At 41.1% G+C, this 19872-nt stretch overlaps 1 protein-coding gene across 1 annotated transcript in view; it reads right to left on the bottom strand.

Annotated features, from left to right (window-relative positions):
• zc3h18 (zinc finger CCCH-type containing 18) overlaps positions 1-19872 on the bottom strand; it is a 51939-nt gene that overhangs the window by 9195 nt on the left and 22872 nt on the right. Inside the window, exons 10-13 of the mRNA XM_062547592.1 lie at positions 8048-8239; positions 7737-7862; positions 7040-7141; positions 2662-2853 (exon numbers count right to left, since the gene is read on the bottom strand). Coding sequence (XP_062403576.1) covers positions 2662-2853; positions 7040-7141; positions 7737-7862; positions 8048-8239 — 612 coding nt within the window. The remainder of the gene's footprint in view (positions 1-2661; positions 2854-7039; positions 7142-7736; positions 7863-8047; positions 8240-19872) is intronic.

Raw genomic sequence — 19872 nt, 5'->3', positions numbered from 1 at the left:
CATCTTCATTTCCAGGCTTGTGTTTGATGCATTTCACGTTGTTTCGTATTGGAACTGTGTTTTCAACCTGCTATGCACGGTCATGAATCTGCACAGTAATTTCACAGAATTTCACTTGATCCCACATGGAAACTCTACACATAATCCAAACCCTTATGCATCTAAACGACTGATGTATATGCTTTATGACTAACAACTGTGTGACCGATAAATTATCTAGCAGGATTAAATGAAATAGCCAGCAGCCAGAGGTCCTCTTACTTGCAGATTACTAAAGATCTCATCTACTGTACGTCACAGGTCCTGGGTATGACATGCGGTGACAAATGCACGTTTACAAATACCACAAGCCGGTTGTGTGGCATTGTCCGTGCCATGTTGAGTAATGTCAAATAGGCTTGGTTGTTAATCAGCGACCGTAGGAACTTCCCTACTTACAGCACAAAGAATGTAACACCTTTCAAAACCTTTAAACTTGTGTTCCATGCTTAAACTCGTCACTGATGACCCAATGCTTGCATTTTAACTGTTCCTTCACAATTTCTGATATTCACCACATTAAACATATCGCAATGTCAGTTATTTTTGCTGAACACACACAAACACTTGCAGGCTGCCATTGGGATTATCATGTTTGCCTTTGTTGTTTGTTTAAGCAATATAGCACGAGTGGGAGTGGGTTGTTGCTGGATATTCCCACGGGTGTTGTTCGGCCGTAGCCTCGAGGCCGAACAACTAGGAAGGGTGTGCCTAGTTATGCTTAAGCAGTACAAATGACTGGCAATTATAGTTGTAGGTATCGATATGTTTTCAATAATTACCAAATAATTACATTTGAGAGAGCAAACATAAGACAGCATTGTTGAAAAGCTAACAGTCAACAAACTTGCCTTGCAATTAGCATGCATGACCCTGATAGCCGGGAAGCTTGATGCTATATTTTACTGATAAAAGATAGCTTGGTTCTAATAAAAGCTAGCTAAGTTCCTGATAGATGCAATAATTTGTATTCAGGGATGTGCAGGGGGGTTTTGATCTGGAGCACAAATCTATCACCACAAATGGTGAAAACCCTGGCTAGCTAGCGGGAACTCTTTCAGTTACTTCAAATGACCATATATCCTGAATGACCCGGCTATAAAATAGGATTTTTCAAAAGTAGAATTATCAGTAAATAATAACTTATCAGGTTGTTGATCTACAATAAGATCTTAATCAGGCCTGAAACATTGCCTTTTTAGGGAAAATAAGTATTTTCTCATAACCAATGTGCAAACCTTCTCCTCCTCTCTCTGACACGTTTTTCTGGCACCCGTGAAAATACATTTTGAATGTGCGCAGCCGTTCTCCACAAAAATGGTATATAGCAGACTCTTTCATCGAAAGCAGGGTTCAGGATCTAAGCCCGGGCTGATTGATTGTTTGGCGGTGATCTTAGCACTACACTCCACTGCAACTGTAATGTTGATGCACAACTGGGTACACTTGAATGGAATTTTTTAAACATCAACTAACAAGCTTAACAACATTCCAAGCCTTGTTCATTCATATTTTTTTGTAGCACAAATATTTCCTTTCCTGGACAGAGTTCTACAAATGGAACAAAACACAAAAACACACTAAACCGCAGCACTTTCACAGAGCTCTCACAGCCAGTCTAAAAAAAAAAAAAGGTCTTTCTTGGATTCATCTTTGCACACTTTCCGAGACAACAGGGCAACTCGATGAGATTCAGCTCCTGGCTTCAAAGCCCACACAGCATGCCTGGGGGACACACGTGTGGGGGGACACTCCGTCACGGACGGGAGCACTCGTATGACACCGCTGGTGGCGTCAGCGGTGCGGAACAGGCCTGTGTGTGTGTGTGCTGCTCTGGGAGAGTGTGGTGTGAAAAGGCTGGCCAAGGGCTGCAGTGAGGGGGAGTCTGTGGGCGGTGCAGCAACAGCAGGACAACAGCAGCCCTGTGTCTGGACACACCAGGGAGCAGCAACTTCCCCCCACAGGGTGTTCCACAGTGTGTTCCACAGTGTGTGCTTGTTTGTTTGTGTTGGTGTGTGTCGGGGTGTGTGTGTGTGTGTGTGTGTGTGTGTGTGTGTTTGTAGGAGTAGCTGTAGGTGGCTTTTCCAGTCCTTCCTCTTACTGACCACAAAATTGTACTATGGGATCTTCCACGTAGAGGTTATACAAACATGCATGCTGACACCCTCGCTATCACACACACACACACACACAAACATCATTCGGCCAGAGACCAGCCTAACAGACACACAAACACACCCAAAGCTTTATCAAAGTGCCACTGATGTCATGGCCACCCACATTAAGCATGCAAATCAAATTGACCAAACAGGGAACACATTCCAGGGCACTCAAAGGTGTGAGCAAACACACACAGATGCAAAAATGAGGGCGTGCATATTCAAACACACACATATAAGTGCACATCGATAAAAACACTTGTACATCCTGTGCACACACAAAAAAGCACCTCAAACATACACAAATAAACACACTCAGAGAGAGGTAGAGGTAGGGAGAGGTAGAGGTAGAGGTAGAGGTAGAGAGAGAGAGAGAGAGAGAGAGAGAGAGAGAGAGAGAGAGAGAGAGAGAGAGCAAGAGAGACAGAGACAGAGAGAGAGACAGAGAGAGAGAGATCTTTACCTCCGTGGCGGATGCGGCCTGTCTTTTCTGCGGCCCTCCCTGGCGTTGGGGGGCTGTTTGACCGGGTCCCTCAGGACTGGGGGCTTTGGCCCGTCGCTAGGGGGCTGACCGGGCTGGCTGGGGCTCGGCATCTTTTTGGGAGGGGGTTTGTCTCGGCGTGGTGGGGGCACGGTGGCAGGCTTCTGCATGGGGCTGTAGGGGGTAGAGCTTGTTAAGCTTATGGAGGCATAATGGAGCTGCAGGGAAATACAGGCAATGCACTCAAACACTCCATATGAGTTGAGTTTTATTTATCTATTGATTTGTTTGTTTGTTTGCTTGCTTGTTTGGGACAATGTACCATTTTAAACATAAAATGTTGCCATTTGATGCATTATACCAGAGTACCTCTTTTCATCCCATTATTATAACAGTAATTTCCCGCGTATAAGCCACATTGTGTTTAAGCCGCAGGACAGTGTTTTATGCAAGTTCAAAGAAACAAACCCATATTAAAACAATGTTATCCTCATAGCTGAATACATTTCGCAAAATCAATGTATAAGCTTTACAACTCTTTTGTAAAGACATGGATACCACTTTCATGTTATTCCAACATCAACATTTTTTTTTTTTAAATACGTTCAATTATTACCTGGTGACTAATGCAAATTACTGATTCCTTTTGAAGAATTTCACTTGCACATGCACTTACTGGCACAATGCAATGACTGCATGTTCCCAAGATATAACACTATATTGCCAAAAGTATTTGTTCACCTGTCTTGAGTTACATATGAACTTAAGGTCAAGGTCAAGGTCAAGGCTAGATGTATTGCCATATAGTGAAGACGCACAATAGGAATGTTTTACAGCCATTCACGTATGGATATGGTTGACAGTAACAGACATAAAATAGACATAGACATGACAATAGTGACGGTAGATGCTGAGGTAGTAATGTTGAAAGTGCTGATGCTATGCCAGGCAGTGAGCAGTAAAGTGCAGTGGACAGACAGTAAAAGGTGCAAACAGTGCGTCAGTGCATTCAGTCCCAGAGAGAGTTCGAGCTGTGATTGAAAAGCCTGGCAGCTGTAGGGAAGAAGCTCAGGCGATGCCGGGACTTCACTGCTCTTGGGAGCCGTAGCCTTCTCCCAGAGGGGAGCATTTGGAAGAGGGCATCCCATACTTAATTAAGTATGGAAGTGACTCTTTGCAGTTATAAGCTTAACCTCTTTTGTGAAGGCTTTCTACAAGGTTTAAGAGTATTTATGGACTTTGCTTTGTGTAGTGGTGTACAGTCATGTTGAAACGGGATGGGGCCATCCCCAAACTGTTCCCACAAAGTTGGGAGCATGAAATCTCTTGGTTAGCATTCAGAGTTCCTTTCACTGGAACTAAGAGACCGAGGCCAGCTCGGGGATGGCCCCTTCCTGTTCCAACATGACTGTGCACCAGTGCACAAAGCAAGGTCCATAAAGACATGGATGACACAGTTTGTTGTGGATGAACTTGACTGGCGTGCACAGTCCTGACCTCAACCCAATAGAGCACCTTTGGGATGAATTAGAGCAGAAACTGAGAGCCAGTCTCCTCGTCCAACATCGGTGTGTGACCTCACAAATGTGCTTCTGAAAGAATGGTCAAGAATTCACATAAACACACTCCTAAACCTTGTGCAAAGCCTTCCCAGAAGAGTTGAAGCTGTTATAGTTGCTATAGTAGTAGAGTGGATCAACATCATATTAAACTCTATGGATTAAGAATGGGGTGTGACTGAAGTTCATATATCAGTTGAGGCAGGTGAGCAAATACTTTTATCAACATAGAGTAGGTGTGCAATCACTATCTGGAGGCCTATTATTAGTTCTCACTTGTTTTTGCATTAATAATCAAGAAAAATGCTTTGTATGCTATATCTTTTAAATGCAAAATGAACACTCCTCACTGAGCAGCCAGAAATATTAAGCCTAGGTCCACTTCAGACTTGTTATTAATGGCTATTTGACCTTGGTCTGCACCGCCTAAGTGCCTTATAGTTATGAAAACAATCAGTGATGTGTGTAAAATATAATGCTGACTGAAATTACTGGTTAACACAAGCAATAACTTAACAAGACGACACCAAACGATTAGGCATAGGTGAATTTCAGAGGTAGATAGTAGCATCACAACGCAAAGTACATTTAGTTGATTACTGCACTTAAGTATGATTTCAGAATCTATACTTTACCTAGGTGTTAATATTTTGGGAAATGTGTGACTCCACTACATTTGAAATATTGTACTTTTGACTCCACTACATTTGAATTGTGAGCATAAAGTACTCGTTACTTTTAACCACATTTCATTCCTTAAACGCAAGAATGCGATAGACCATCTTGAAGTTTCATTTTTCAATAGCTAAATTTGAACTGTGGTAATGATGGTCACAACAGATTCTTCATCAGAACATCTTCCACGTCCCTTGGGAGAACCCAGACGAAACTGCTAGCAATTTAGATTTGAGAAGCGGTCTGGTGTTAACCAAGCTATTCTTCATCAGGATTGTGAAACTCGAATGAAATTAGACAATCACATGACATTCACCACATAGCTAGATCTTTAGTTTATATTATTAAATGATAAATAATCTACTCATAATTGAATTGTCTGGTTTCATATTCGGCAGTGAAAATGATTTAGATTTGAGATTGAATGAATAATGGATAATGATTTAAATTATTATATTATTGCATCCACCTGAACAGTTGCAAAGCTATGAAAATGGGTAAAATGTTTTTGTTTGGTAAGGGACTAAAGGTCTCTTCAAATTCTATGACCAACCAAAGGATGTACATCTTATTTTTGATCAAATAAACATCACATTTCAATACATTAAAAAAAGGAAAAATACTTCTGAATACTTATGATCAACTTTCACTTGTATTGGAGTAATATTTGACATGGCGTATCTATACTTTCGGTTAAGTAGAGGAATTGTGTACTTCCACCTCTAGTGACATTCTACATTCTCACACAGTGGAGATTTGTTAATTTCGGAATAAAATGAAAGCTGAGGGAATTCACCTAATCAAGTCTGTCATTTAACACACTGGCTGACTGAAAAAAAAAAAAAAAAAAAAAAATAGCATAACGAGAGGCCATTAAGTTTTGCCCGTCATTTTCACTTGTCACTTTCTCTCTGTATTTCACCATCACATGAAATAGATTTGCGGAATATTCTAAATCACATGGTCCTGGGAGAGATCCGAAGAAGTTGAATGTCTGCTCGTTTTTGCAAAGTGAAAAATAGCTAAGGCGCACTTTGATGTGAAAAGGTGTGGTTGCTACGCAGAATGCATACAAGTTGGCAGGTCTGTGTATACCATGTTATCAAAAAAGTTCTTTAGAAATGAAGTTTGAAGTTCGCCAAGACTTATTCTAGCTTTTTTGCTAACATTCTCTGTATTTAAACACTTAGAAACTACCTTGTGATCTTGCCATAGCCATAACTTAAATTCAAGCTTGTCTAATTCAAATTATCTTCTGCTATTCAGATAGAAATATTCTGTGAAAACCACATCACTGCCTTGGTTACTACTACTACGCTATTATTGACTCGGGAGACCAAAGAGGAAAAGGAAGGTGAACTACTCAGAGACTGATTAACCGACATCGTCACTACAATGGCCATTTTACAAGCCCATTGTATCAATATCAGATAACAAGTAAGGGATAATGTATAGAACGCCGGTCATTATCGGAAAATAATTCCCGACAGGATGAACAGTATGCGTGTGCGCGTGTTAAGTGCATATATGTGCGTGTGTCTGTGTGTGTGTGTGTGTGTGTGTGTGTGTGTGTGTGTGTGTGTGTTAGGTGCACGTATGTGCATGTATATGTTAGGTGTGTGTGTGCGTGTATGTGCGTGTGTGTATGTGTGTGTGTTAGGTGCACGTATGTGCATGTATATGTTAGGTGTGTGTGTGTGTGTGTATGTGCGTGTTAGGCGCACGTATGTGCATGTATATGTTAGGTGTGTGTGTGTGTGTGTGTGTGTGTGTGTTAGGTGCACGTATGTGCATGTATATGTTAGGTGTGTGTGTGCGTGTATGTGCGTGTTGGGTGCACGTATGTGCATGTATATGTTAGGTGTGTGTGTGCGTGTGTGTGTGTGTTAGGGGCACGTATGTGCATGTATATGTTAGGTGTGTGTGTGTGTGTGTGTGTGTGTGTGTTAGGTGCACGTATGTGCATGTATATGTTAGGTGTGTGTGTGCGTGTATGTGTGTGTTAGGTGCACGTATGTGCATGTATATGTTAGGTGTGTGTGTGCGTGTATGTGTGTGTTAGGTGCACGTATGTGCATGTATATGTTAGGTGTGTGTGTGCGTGTATGTGGGTGTTAGGTGCATACCCTTTTGAGACCACAGGAGGCTGGTCTGGTTTGGGCTTTGCTGCGTTCCTCTGAACAGCTGGGTGGGGGGAGGGCGAAGGCGAGGATGAGAAGGATCTGGATCTGGAGTTTGAGACAAGAGTTGAACATGACTTAATACAGCTGGACGCACATCATGGCTTCAGCTTTCCTGTTTGTATGGTTGTGAACAACCATATACACAACTCACAAAAGTCAAAGATTTTCGGCTTTTGAGTGAAATTTCAGGATGAACGTAAAATCCACTATAACCTTTACAGGTGAACTTAATGTGACCTTCTCTAAATTTTTTAATGCACATGTCTTTCTGTACTGAAGCATTAAATTGCACCCGAAAGCCAGATATCCCTAACTTTTTGTGAGTAGTGTATGTGTTAGAGTGTGTACAATGTGAAGACTTGAGTAGGAGTTGAAGGAGAAGTGTGTGTGTGTGTGTGAGTGTGTGTGTGTTCCCATGAGCGGCTGCCACTGAAAGAGCTGTGCTCTGAAGAGTGGCTGAAGAAGGAGCTGTAGGAGGAGTGTGTCTGTGTGTGTGTGTGAGTGTGTGTGAGAGAGTGAGTGTTACCGTGAGCGGCTGCCACTGAAAGAGCTGTGCTGTGAAGAGTGGCTGGAGTAGGAGCTGAAGGAGGAGTGTGTCTGTGTGTGTGTGTGTGAGTGTGTGTGAGAGAGTGAGTGTTACCGTGAGCGGCTGCCACTGAAAGAGCTGTGCTGTGAAGAGTGGCTGGAGTAGGAGCTGAAGGAGGAGGACCGAGATCTTGAACGAGATGAGCCAGAGCCTGTGTAGGACGAGGAGTGGGATGACGACCTACAAACACAAACACACACACACACACACACACACGATTTGTCATAGCACATGGACATATAGGTATGCATACAGTAGATCTCTAGGAGTGTGCATCTGAAATGAGTTTGCAAATTTGGCTAACATGTCTCACACAGTTTGTACCATGAGTGTGTGTGTGTGTGTGTGTGTGTGTGTGTGTGTACCTGGAGGAGTTGGACAGTGAAACGGAGGAACCAGAGGGCCGGTGTCGTCGCCTGCCACGTGGGGGAGAGCCGGTCATGCCCGGACGCCTGCGGGGGGATTTGGATCGGCGCCACGGGTCCTTCCACTCATCGGGACGCTTGATCATAGGGACCATGTCCTTCTTCACCGGGCCGCCCCCGGGCTCCATGGGCCTGAGAGACGGAGGTGAAGAAAAAGCGAAAGTGGGAGAATGAGAGAGAGAGAGAAATAGAGCGCAAATTAGAGACAGTGAGAGAGAGAGAGAGAGAGAGAGAGAGAAAAAAAGTGTGTGTGTATGTGTGTGTGTGTGTGTGTGTGTGTGTGTGTGAGTAAGAGAGAGCAACAAAAAAGAGAAGCAAAATTCCAATCTGATAATACAGATGAATCATGTGTTCCATTACCACTAGTCCACATTAACGTAGCCACATAATAATAAACAGAAGCAATCAGCCCAACCCAACAGTGTGTTCCTGCTTCATGCAACACTAAATACACTACAAAAGCAGACACAGTAAAGCTCATGAACAAGCCATAGACACCAAGATGTCCAGCACAAACAAAAAACATTGATGCTGGAAAACTGTACCATTTTGTTTCAGAAAATCAAACTCATTTCTCTTACACATTACTACAATGTATGTCCTATTCTTCTGTATTGGGTTTGGCTTCTGATGGGCTCGTCATGTCGTATGTATTCAAGAAACCTAAAGCTTAAAAGGTGAGTTGTGCTTTTTACGGGTTCACTGTGTGTTACTGGTTATTTCTATTGGAAACCACTCAGCTTTCATATCTCTCAGGTTCGCAGAGAAAGGCAAGTGACTAAGTGGGTCACGCTGTAACCACCAGGCCTGGGTAGTTTTAAAACATGTCCACTAAAGACCACGTGATTGCCATTGTTGGCTACACGAAACAGGGTCCTCTGACATCTTTGTGACTTCACAACTCTTGGAATAAAAAACAAAACAAAAAACAAACGTCACATCTACTTGTCATCTTGTGACAGATGACATTTTCGTTTTCTTGTCGAAACAGTGTTGCGGTAATTCTGCCAATTGTTTTCGAAGAACTTGCAAGGGTGAACTGGATGCCATTCTAAACATTCACACGGAACATGCAATTCCTCCTTGACTGACAGAAATGCCTTGCAGGAGAACAATAGTGTAATTGTAATACGTCAGTTACCCAGGGGCACTATTTACACAACTTAACTGGCAGTGATTTTGACATTGTCAAGAAATCCAGATCTTTTAACTTGACTTGCCCATGTAAATGGATAACTCCATAAGCGTCACACGCAGCTATAATAATAATAATAAAACATTCGAGAAAGTTTCAAGGATGACGTAAAAAACACTATGTGTGTGCCTTTGTCTGTGTGTGTGTGCGCGTGTAAGTAAGTGAGTAAACATTAGGTAAGCAAGGATAGTTATGGCTCGTGTTATCACTGTGTGGCATTGTGATACGAGATGCACTGATAGACTCATGAATGAAGGGTGTGTGACCAAAAGCATAATATTCAGTACATATTGGATTTCTAATGGCCCATCAAGTAGAACTGTTGCAATTATTGCAATATTGCCAGGGTTGCTGCAACTGGGTTGTTCAAGATCAAAGATTTTGCTCAAGACTGCAATAACTTTCAGGCCCCCTATACTGCCCTCGAAAAACCAGCAGAAATGAAAATCTGCTGTCGAAGCTTGCACTTCAGATACAACAATGCACTTCTAACAGAAAGACTTGAGATACAGAAATGTAACGAGGACTTTAATCCTGAATAGGACGAATGCATCCCAGTAAGCAGATGTTTCCACAGATATGGGCCAACCATTACACAGGCAAGTGCCACTACAGCTGCTTCATGGTCCCCACTATGGTGTCCTGTCCAAACACCCAAACGCACATGTTGTACTACTACGATCAGAGAAATTATAATGAATTTATTTCTTTAAAGAAATTATAAAACTGAAAAATGTGTAATCCAAAACATGCCTACAACTACGTTCAGGATATTTTTACTATGTAGGATACTAAAAGAAAATAATACAAGAGGTTGTGTTAGACTTTCATTTTGATTGGGTTGCAAAAAAAAAAAAAAAGTGTAATGTTTTAAGTGTAATGTCAATTTGGCATTAAAACAATCACATGTGGCCTGGAAATTTACAGTGAAGCTGTCAGATACTCTCAGATATGCACTCATTTCTCAAGCATTTAACCTGGAATTGTCACAAGGAAATGTCAAATGGTAACTTAGAAAATCGATTTCGTAATTTCCTTGAAACAAGAGCTTGGATCAGAGGAGAGACTACTTTCTTTAAGCAATAAGCCCCATGAAGTCATAAGTTACACTACTTTTAAAACCGCTAATGGGCGTTGTTCGCAACGAAACACAAGGGTTGCGGCCGCAATCTGAACTGAGCTTTGGAAGCTATGCAGTCATCAGTGTTCTAATCAGTGAAAATGATAGACAGCCATCAAAGTTTTCTGCCGTCGTACCACAATTATCAGTTATCAAACATTGTGTCAATGACGGAAAATATTTGGGTAACGCAACCTGGGGGTTGACCTAAAGGATTCCCATTCTATGTGTGTGTGGGTTGGCTGGGCTGTGGTTGTGGAAAGATGTGGAAAGATACAAGCAGGAAACTAAAATCTGATAGTGATCCAGGGCTGATGAAGGAGATTCTGAGAAGATCTGCATTCCTCACATTCAGTTTCGACCAGAAGACTACAAGGCCTTCAACGGACAGGAAAAAGCAAGGATTGGATTTAAAGCAAGGAAGCCAGAATGAATGAATGAGTGATTGATTGATTGATTGAATGATTGATTGAATTATTGAATGAATGAATGAATGAATGAATGAAAAGACAACCACATACAGAATAATTACACAGCTGAACATCATATTTTCCATGATATTCTTTCTGATGGCTGGTATCTATTGAAACACCTCGGTCATTCGGTTTTTAAGTGATCATGAAATAATGGGATGATAAATTTCTTTCCAGGTCAAATGACTGTTTTTGTTTTTAGACAAAATAAAAAAAAAAAAATTAATAATAATAATAAAAACATTTAGCTATTCTAAGTAGCCTTTAAGAAAATTGTCATCTTACTACTGACTTGTTGCCTAATCAAATCCTATTTTTCACGGAAGCCTGGAGTTACCCTTGAATATATCATCTGGCTGCACAACTAAAGTAATTACTCTGTTAAAGTTTAGCGATTTTGTTTTACAATCGCTAAAATGGAGGTGATCATGACAAAGTTTACAAGTTGCAAAAAACGTCTCGCTGCGCCACTAAAAGTCTTATCACAAAAAAAGCTGTTGGGCCCGTGACGTCGGAACCGAATTGCGTAAACAGTCAGTGTAGCCCTGGTGAAGTCTATGACATTCATGAGTGCTCGTGCTATTTACATTCGCTAGCTGCTTTAATTTACACCTTTTTGAAAGTAGAGCCAAACGGAGCTATTTTTCAAGCTGTGAACGAGTACGCTAAGACAAATAGACTTGACCAGTCTTGTTGCGTGGGAGTGTGTTCAGACAAGGCTATTGCTATGACTGGGAATAACAGTGGAGTGACAGCTCTCATCAAGCAGTAAGACCCAAATGTAATTTTCACATACTAGTATGAATGCCTACCATGGCCAGCGCTCACTTGGAGAGGAGACTTCTGTCTCAAAGTGACTACCCTGGTTAAATAACGGATAAAAGAGGATGAGTTTGATTTAGCATTGTGAATAGGTTTAATAAGACCTATTGTAAAAGGCGGGCTTTTGGGGTATTTGGTCGGTCCTTATCTTGGAAAAGTTTAGGAACCCTGATCTAGAGTATGGTGCTTTACTTCACTCCATGTTCACTAACTGCAAGCATTGAGAAACAGGGAACAGGGAACATACCGCCCGCTATTGCTTAACATTTAAGACTTTTCTTTTGTTATTAGCAGTCAAGAGTATACAATGCGTGCACCACTGTAAAACACAGCAAAAGCACGGCATTAGTGTGTGAGGCGCTGTGAACTCCTGGACGACCCTTAGGTCACATGCAATATGTTCATCACATACAAAATTTTAACTTCATAGGTTCAATGACCTGTGAGGTACTTCCCCTCTCTCAGACTTTCCCTGAAGTTGTTCATTAAGCTCACAGGTTGGAAAAGGTTCAAGAGAGGCCTGGCAGTCAAACAAACAGTGACGTCAAAGACTTTGTAACTTCTTTTCACTCATGTTTGCAGACATAAACACACACACACACACCACGATTGAGGATGTGAAATGTGTAGCCTTATTACAAAGGGGCCAACAGAGTTGCTAAAAATAGAAGGCAAGATGGCCGTTTGTTTGTTTTTTGTTTTTTTAAACCAAACATGAGGCTGATGACTGTTGGCAAGCTGGGTCTACTGTAACATGAGTGTTACTACTGTATATTCAACTTCCCATTTTGAGGAAAGAACACATATGGACAATGATAATGGGAAAACACACAACCTTAAGTGGCTATACAGGATACGAGTGGATTTCCCCCCTCTTGAAATATTGATTTGTAAAACCCGAATTTCAAAAATAGTTGGGACACATGGTAAAATGTGAATAAAAAAAAAGGATGTTATGATTTACAAATCATGTCAACCCTATAGTTAATTGAGAATAATTCAAAGACAAATCTTGTTCCAGTTCACCTAATAAGTTGTGAAATGTTCCTCCTTTTGCTGTCTTACACAACTTTTGTAACCTTTTGTTGATAATGTCGCAACTTTTCTGAAACATGTTGCTGGCATCAAAGTCCAAATGTGCTTATATTTTCTCTGAGATTTCTCTCCTTGAACAGTTGATATTTTGTCTTAGACCTATTCTCAATTAAATATAGGGTTGACTTGATTTGTAAATCATAGCATTTTGATCATAGTAAAAGTGTCCTAACTTTTTTGAAATTTGGGTTGTAACACTACCCAAGTATTGTAAACTACCCACTCAAGTATTTTAACCTAAACACTCAAGTCTTGTAAGCTAAACCTTAACTTGATATGGTCTGAACCGCAACATCGGGTATCAAACTCCTATGCCCTAGACATAAACTTCCAGGAAAACTCTGTATGCATCCCACCAGCACTCCAGGCTCCGTTAGCCACAGTGTAAACACTTGGAAGTGTACACATTCCCTTTAGACAGGCCAAACTGAGAAACAAGTCAGCCAATTAAGGAGGCAGGGTACTGGACTACATCAAATCTGAGCGGACTATCGAATCCATGTAATATTAACATGACAAGAGATGATATAATTTAACGTAAACAAAGGAAAGTTCTCTGCGCTTCTGCAGTTGTGCGACAATCTGGCGCAACCAGGCCAGGACAGATAGTGTATGAAAAGAAGAGGAATGCCGGTGCCACGCAGATGTCTTCTTTAGTATTTATTTAAAAGGTGCAAAACATTGACTAACGTTTCGACGTTTCGACGAGAATGGGAGTAAGTCCCTGATAAGGATCACTACCAGGTGTGATTGGGCGTAAAGGGGGCGTTAGTAACCCGCAGATACACCCGGAATTACCAAGCGGTAATCAAATCCATGTAATATTAACATGACCCAAGGGAGCATTAATGATGTGATTAGTGATCCTCTAGATATTACTGTCTTTGAAGTGAGACTTTGAATGAGTTCACATAAGATGCCTGTGTGTGACTTTCGGTTATGGAGGGGTACTGAGAGGAAGAGAAACCAACACTGCGGTCGATTTTGTGTGCTATACTTAATAGTAAGCATGGCGGATACCTGTGTGGACCAGGTAAACAGGAACATGATCAAAGAAAAAGACAGGCACAGACACATTTGTCATCAGTTCAGTATATGTTGTGTATTTCAAAGTAATTACTAATGTTTCCGTTCGTTCGTTCAGACGGGGGGGGGGGGTGGGTTGGCACGTCAGGCATGTTGACGTAACTAAGACTGTACGCAAACAACACTTCAACGCAGACTAAAACACAGTCTGTGTTTAAAGGGATATTCCGCCATTTTTGGAAATACGCTCATTTTCCACCTCCCCTCGAGCAAAACAATCGATATTTACCTTGCTCCCGTTCATCCAGCCATTCTGTGAGTCTGCCGATGCAACTTTTAGCTTCAGCCTAGTATAGATCATTGAATCGGATTAGACCATTAGCTTCTCGCCTGCTAGCTTCATGTTTAAAAGTGACTAAGATTTCTGGTAATTTTCCCATTTAAAACGTGTCTCCTCTCAAGTTAGAAAGTGCAATAAGACCAACTGAAAATGAAACCTGGCGTTTTTCTAGGCTGATTTGACATGGAACTACACTCTCATCTGGCGTAATAATCAAGGCAACTTGCAAACTACTGGCACTACTACTGGTTGTTGTCTATGGGGACTATTTTCAGATGCTGTGTACGATATCACTGCGCCTATGGTACGTTTGCAAGTTGCCTTGATTATTACGCCAGATGAGAGTGTAGTTCCATGTCAAATCAGCCTAGAAAAACGCCAGGTTTCATTTTCAGTTGGTCTTATTGCACTTTCTAACTTGAGAGGAGACACGTTTTAAATGGGAAAATTACCAGAAATCTTAGTCACTTTTAAACATGAAGCTAGCAGGCGAGAAGCTAATGGTCTAATCCGATTCAATGATCTCTGCTAGGCTGAAGCTAAAAGTTGTATCGCCAGACTCACAGAATGGCTGGATGAACGGGAGCAAGGTAAATATCGATTGTTTTGCTCGAGGGGAGGTGGAAAATGAGCGTATTTCCAAAAATGGCGGAATATCCCTTTAAAGGAGTACGAGCTTTGGATTGTCAAAAACACAGTCACACAGCACTCTTTCATTGCCTTGCGTATATTTAGTCAGCAAAAAGGTTGTTCCTTCATGTGCTATTTCTAGGTCATTTTTGAATAATTTAAACTTAAAAAAATAAACTTCACATAGCACCTTCAAGACCTCAATGTTGTATTTACAAATCAAGCCAATCCACCATAGGCTGCATACAGATGTGTGTCAAACCTATGAGATCATGTACTTTGGGGCAACGGTAAAGGAGTGGCTTAATACAAAATGAATGAGAACTCATGAGAGTTTCGGTTATTTGTGAAACAAAGCAGGGAGACAGCGATGTGCACACACACAAACACAGACATACACACAGACATACACACAGACATACACACAGACATACACACAGACAAAACACAGGAACTCATCACTTTAGTGGCACATATCCTGAAGACTTCCTGTTAGTTCCTTACCGCTCGATGATGCATGATGCAACCTTGAGGTGTTTAGACACGCAATCCCAAAATAGTCCGACTGCACTCTTACGTAAAAGACATACACTACATTGCCAAAAGTATTGAGGAGGGTCGGTCTGCGGCATGGGCGTTACATATGTTGCAAGAAACTCCCCAATTAGGCGTTCCTGTCGTGAATAGTCAACCAATCAGAAGGAGCTTTGCACTGCATTCTGGGAAATGCTTAATTTCCGGAGTTTGACTTCCTTTTATCAGTTTGTAAAAGTCCCCTGAAGTCCTCGTCGAAGCCACGGAGAATTACGGAGAAGCTACGATAGCAGAGAAATTGCAGCTAAACCGATGAGACGTAAGTAACTTCTATATCTATAACTATGTCTTATACTACCATTTAAGCAATTCCAGCGTTATATTAGAATATGGGTAGCAAGGCGAAAGTAAGCAGAACGGAGGAATAGATTGTTTGCTTGTGATATGGTGCTTGTTTGTTTGTATGAAAATATGTAGGCCTACTTAAAATGATACGTGATAAAATTAGTCATCGTGTTTATGTGGTAACGTTAAAAGCATGCCAGCAACGCACATTGTTTTCAACTAAACCCACATAAAGTGAAGACGTAACGTAGGCCTAACTAAATTCTGTACTTTGGGGTTAACTGTAACTATTTTCTGCGGCTGTTGAGTGGTGAACAGGTGGCCTGTTGATTTGGTGCGTTTTAAACGGCCTCAAAAATGGTTACAGTTAACACCAAATTACCCTAAATTCTGATTAGAGTGACTGTAGTGGAGCTGAATCGAGCTGAATTTGTTTTGGCTATGCCGAAGATCCTTGCAATGATGTGATGCATTTGCTACATGTGATGCCATAATTAAAAACCAAAAGGTTCATTTGTTATGTTCCTATTGACATAAAGAATTATTGAGAGTTGTCATGTAAAACAAAGACATCTAGGAGTTCTACAACGTTTGACCAGTACAATTACTAATACTGTATTCATAGGTTTCATCAGGTCCCTTTACACAGGTATATACAATCAAGCACCTTGATTATGAATGCAGACTGCATGGTGCTTGATTAATACACCTGTGCAAATGGACTTGAATTCATGGGTTTCATCAGGTCCCTTTGCACAGGTGTATTAATCAAGCACCATGCAGTCTGCATTGATAATCAAGGTGCTTGATTGTATACACCTGTGGAAAGGGACCTGATGAAATCCATGAATAGTCAGTTTGACTTTAGAGGCCTGTTAGTTGATCACTACTAGAATCTTAGCAGAAGTTGGATAATGTTCTCTAATAAGTTAATGTTCTCCATATGTCTTCCTATCACTGCAGTTACATTCTTCCATACTGTCTAGCGGTCAGCAGCCGCAATTACGAAGTTGTTTAGACCCAGGATGCACGCTGCTCCACTGCCCTTTCTGCCCAGAGTACAAGGGTGACTATGCCAGGGTGGAAACGCACATGCAGAGCCATTTGAAAACGGTGGTACATTATGGAGGTATGTATGAGATTGATAGTTAAGCCCTTAGCCCTGTATCATGGTCTTCTATGAAACTGTATGGATTGGTTCTGAAATTACAAAAGGTTCTGAAAGTAATGTTATTAGTAATGAAGTGAAGTTGCCATTCAATTGTTTCATGTAACGTTAGCAGGCTATTTGATGTTTATATCTATTTCTTATTTAATTATTCTTTTGTTGTTCAGAATATGTGATCTACAAATTATTCTTTTGTTGTTCAGAATATGTGATCTACAAATACAAATGTACACACAGGCCAAGATTTTGTTTTACTTTTATTTATTTTATCTTGCATGGCCTGCAGAAGTTTCTGTGTTTGTTCTACAACAAAGTATTGGCGAAATCTACAGCATTGCGCATTTGCACATTTGTTCTCTAACAAAAGTTGGGAAAATGCATGCTTGGTGCTTAAACTGTTATGAAACATGAAAAAAGTTGATCTCTTCTGGGTTTGTCCTATAATAAAGTTTAGGCTACTTTGCAAATAAATGGTTGTTGTGTCTTTATTGAACAATCCATATTGAGTATGAACTTGCGCTATGCTGTCTGATTACATAATGCTCCATATACCTTAAACACATTTGCTCAATGACCAGGATATTAATCAATATTTTTAATTTGTTGGGATACACAGCCTGGGAATAGTGAAAGACATTTGACTGTAGTCAGCCTATGGACTACTTCATCGGAGAGGGTGCTGCAGGGATGGAGGATCAATGGGGAGGGGGGAATGATGTGTTAGGTTTGTGTATTGTTGAGCTAAATCCTTGTAAATGCAAAGCAATATTATGAGACTGTAATGCTTTGCCAGCTGATTTGTGACTCACAAAGGAGTGAAGGGAAGACACTACTGCAGCATTTTTGTGTCCAATATTGTATTGTACAGTAGGCCTATCCTACAATCCACTGTCTGGTACAGAAACACCACACAGGCTGAGAGAAGGGCTCTACAACATGTTATAAAGTCTGCAGAGAGGATCATAAGAACAAAACTTCCCTCTATAGAAAACATGTATGCACAGCGCTGCCAGAAGAGAGCAGAGAGAATCATCAAAGACTCCTTTCACCCAGCTCACTCTCTGTTCAGACACAAACACTGCACATACAACTTGTGACAAACCTGTAAACATGTGGAATATGGGAAAGGTGCAATACTACAAAGGGGAATAAGGGCAATATGCAATATCTTATACTGTACTGTATATGGGACTACATGCAAGGCTAACAAGGGGACAATGTGCAATACTTTGTCAGTGTAATGTGGAGATTATGTGCAATACTAGGGACAATGTGCAATATCTTGTGCGATACTATTAATGGGACAATGTGCAATATGAATCAGGTGCAATATTGTTAGTGGGACAACTGTGCAGCAACAATGTGACTGAGTAATATTCTAACTGGAATGTGGGGATCATGTGCAATATCAATATTATTATGGGAAAATGTTTATATCTTGAGCAATATGGAAATCCGGTGCAATATCAATGGGACAACTGTGCAATATCTAAACTGCAATATGAGAAGTATGCACTTGTATCCACATGGGACAGGGTGCAATATCTTGGATGTGTGACACTTGCGCACGCACACACACACAGTCTCAGGGACGCAGGATTTGCACTGTAGGCTACTGTAGCACTTAAACTACTCTGCCTCTGTTGGACTGTAGGCTATTCTTAGACTGGGTACACAGTATAATTTGACGTCAATGTTTGCCTGATGTCTTGTATGAATCATGTTTTTGTCATGTATGCTCTTAAATATTTGTCATGTCTGCTTTTAAATATTTGACTTGAAGGGCCTGCACAAGAATTCCAATTTGTCTATGGTTTATGCACAAATGGCCAATAAAGAACTGACTTTTGACAATTCAGTAGCATGGTGCTTATGCAGTGGTAACTTTATGAATATCGTTTTTTTCGTATCCAAATAATTGCATTAACTGTAGGCGTTGATGTGTAATTATTATAGGAATACTGTCGTGATACTGCAGTACAATACATTTTTTTCATAACGGATAATCTATTTAACAAGTAGGCCTACAACAATGCACTGCACAACCATTTTCAACTTCTTCTGCTGGATTGCGTTTAAACTTAGTTCTGCTTTACTAAGTTTGGTTCAATGCTAATGGAAAGCGGGCTGTGCCCTTACTTTGACATACACGTTAGACCGGATGTTAAAAAAGAAAAGGGGGTGTTTCCGACTTAGATAGAAACGCCTATTTATGTTTCCGCAGACCGACGATATTCAAAGTATTGGGTCACCTGTCTTGACACGCATAAGAAATTCAGTGACATCCCACTCTTAATCCATTGGGTTTAATATGACATCGGTCCACCCTTTGCAGCTATGACAGCTTCAACTCTTCTGGGAAGGCTTTCCACAAGGTTTAGCTGTGCCTTTTTTTTTTAATGGTGTGTGTGTGTGTGTGTGTGTGTTGTTTTGCTTGTGAGTACTGTATGTGTGTAGCTGTAGGAGTATGAGGGGGTTATCTAGGTTCTAGGTGTGTGTGCGTACTTGCATGCGTGTGTGCGTGCGTGTGTATGTGAGTGGGTTCGCTTGTGAGACAGAGAGTGTGTGTATGTTTGCTTGCTTGTGAGCGTGTGTGTGTGTGTGTGTGTGTGTGCTTGCCTGCAACACATTCATATCGTTCATATTTCACAAGACAGTAGTACACTATCGCCTTTACACTATAGCCACGTCATCCAACTCCACCGAGCACTGTTCCAATGTCAAGAATACCCCAACATCCACACCCTTCGTTCTGAGAATTTCAAGGGTGCATGTGTGGATCCTCAAGTGAACAAAATACCCATAATCCTCTGTGATGACAAGCATCGAAACGGCTGAAACAGAAGCTTGCCGTTAAAAGTGGCAGCACTCCGGCGAAACTGTGCTGACGCCCACGACGACTATACCAGTGTTTCCCACACATAGACAAATTTGTGGCGGTGCGCCACAGATTCAGCACCGGCCGCCACATATTGCGTTTCGTTATTCTTTTATTTATTTATTTATTTATTCTTATT

This window comes from Sardina pilchardus, chromosome 10, assembly GCF_963854185.1.
Source record: "Sardina pilchardus chromosome 10, fSarPil1.1, whole genome shotgun sequence".
NCBI classification, from domain to species: domain Eukaryota; kingdom Metazoa; phylum Chordata; class Actinopteri; order Clupeiformes; family Clupeidae; genus Sardina; species Sardina pilchardus.
This window is presented reverse-complemented; position numbering and strand designations above follow the sequence as displayed.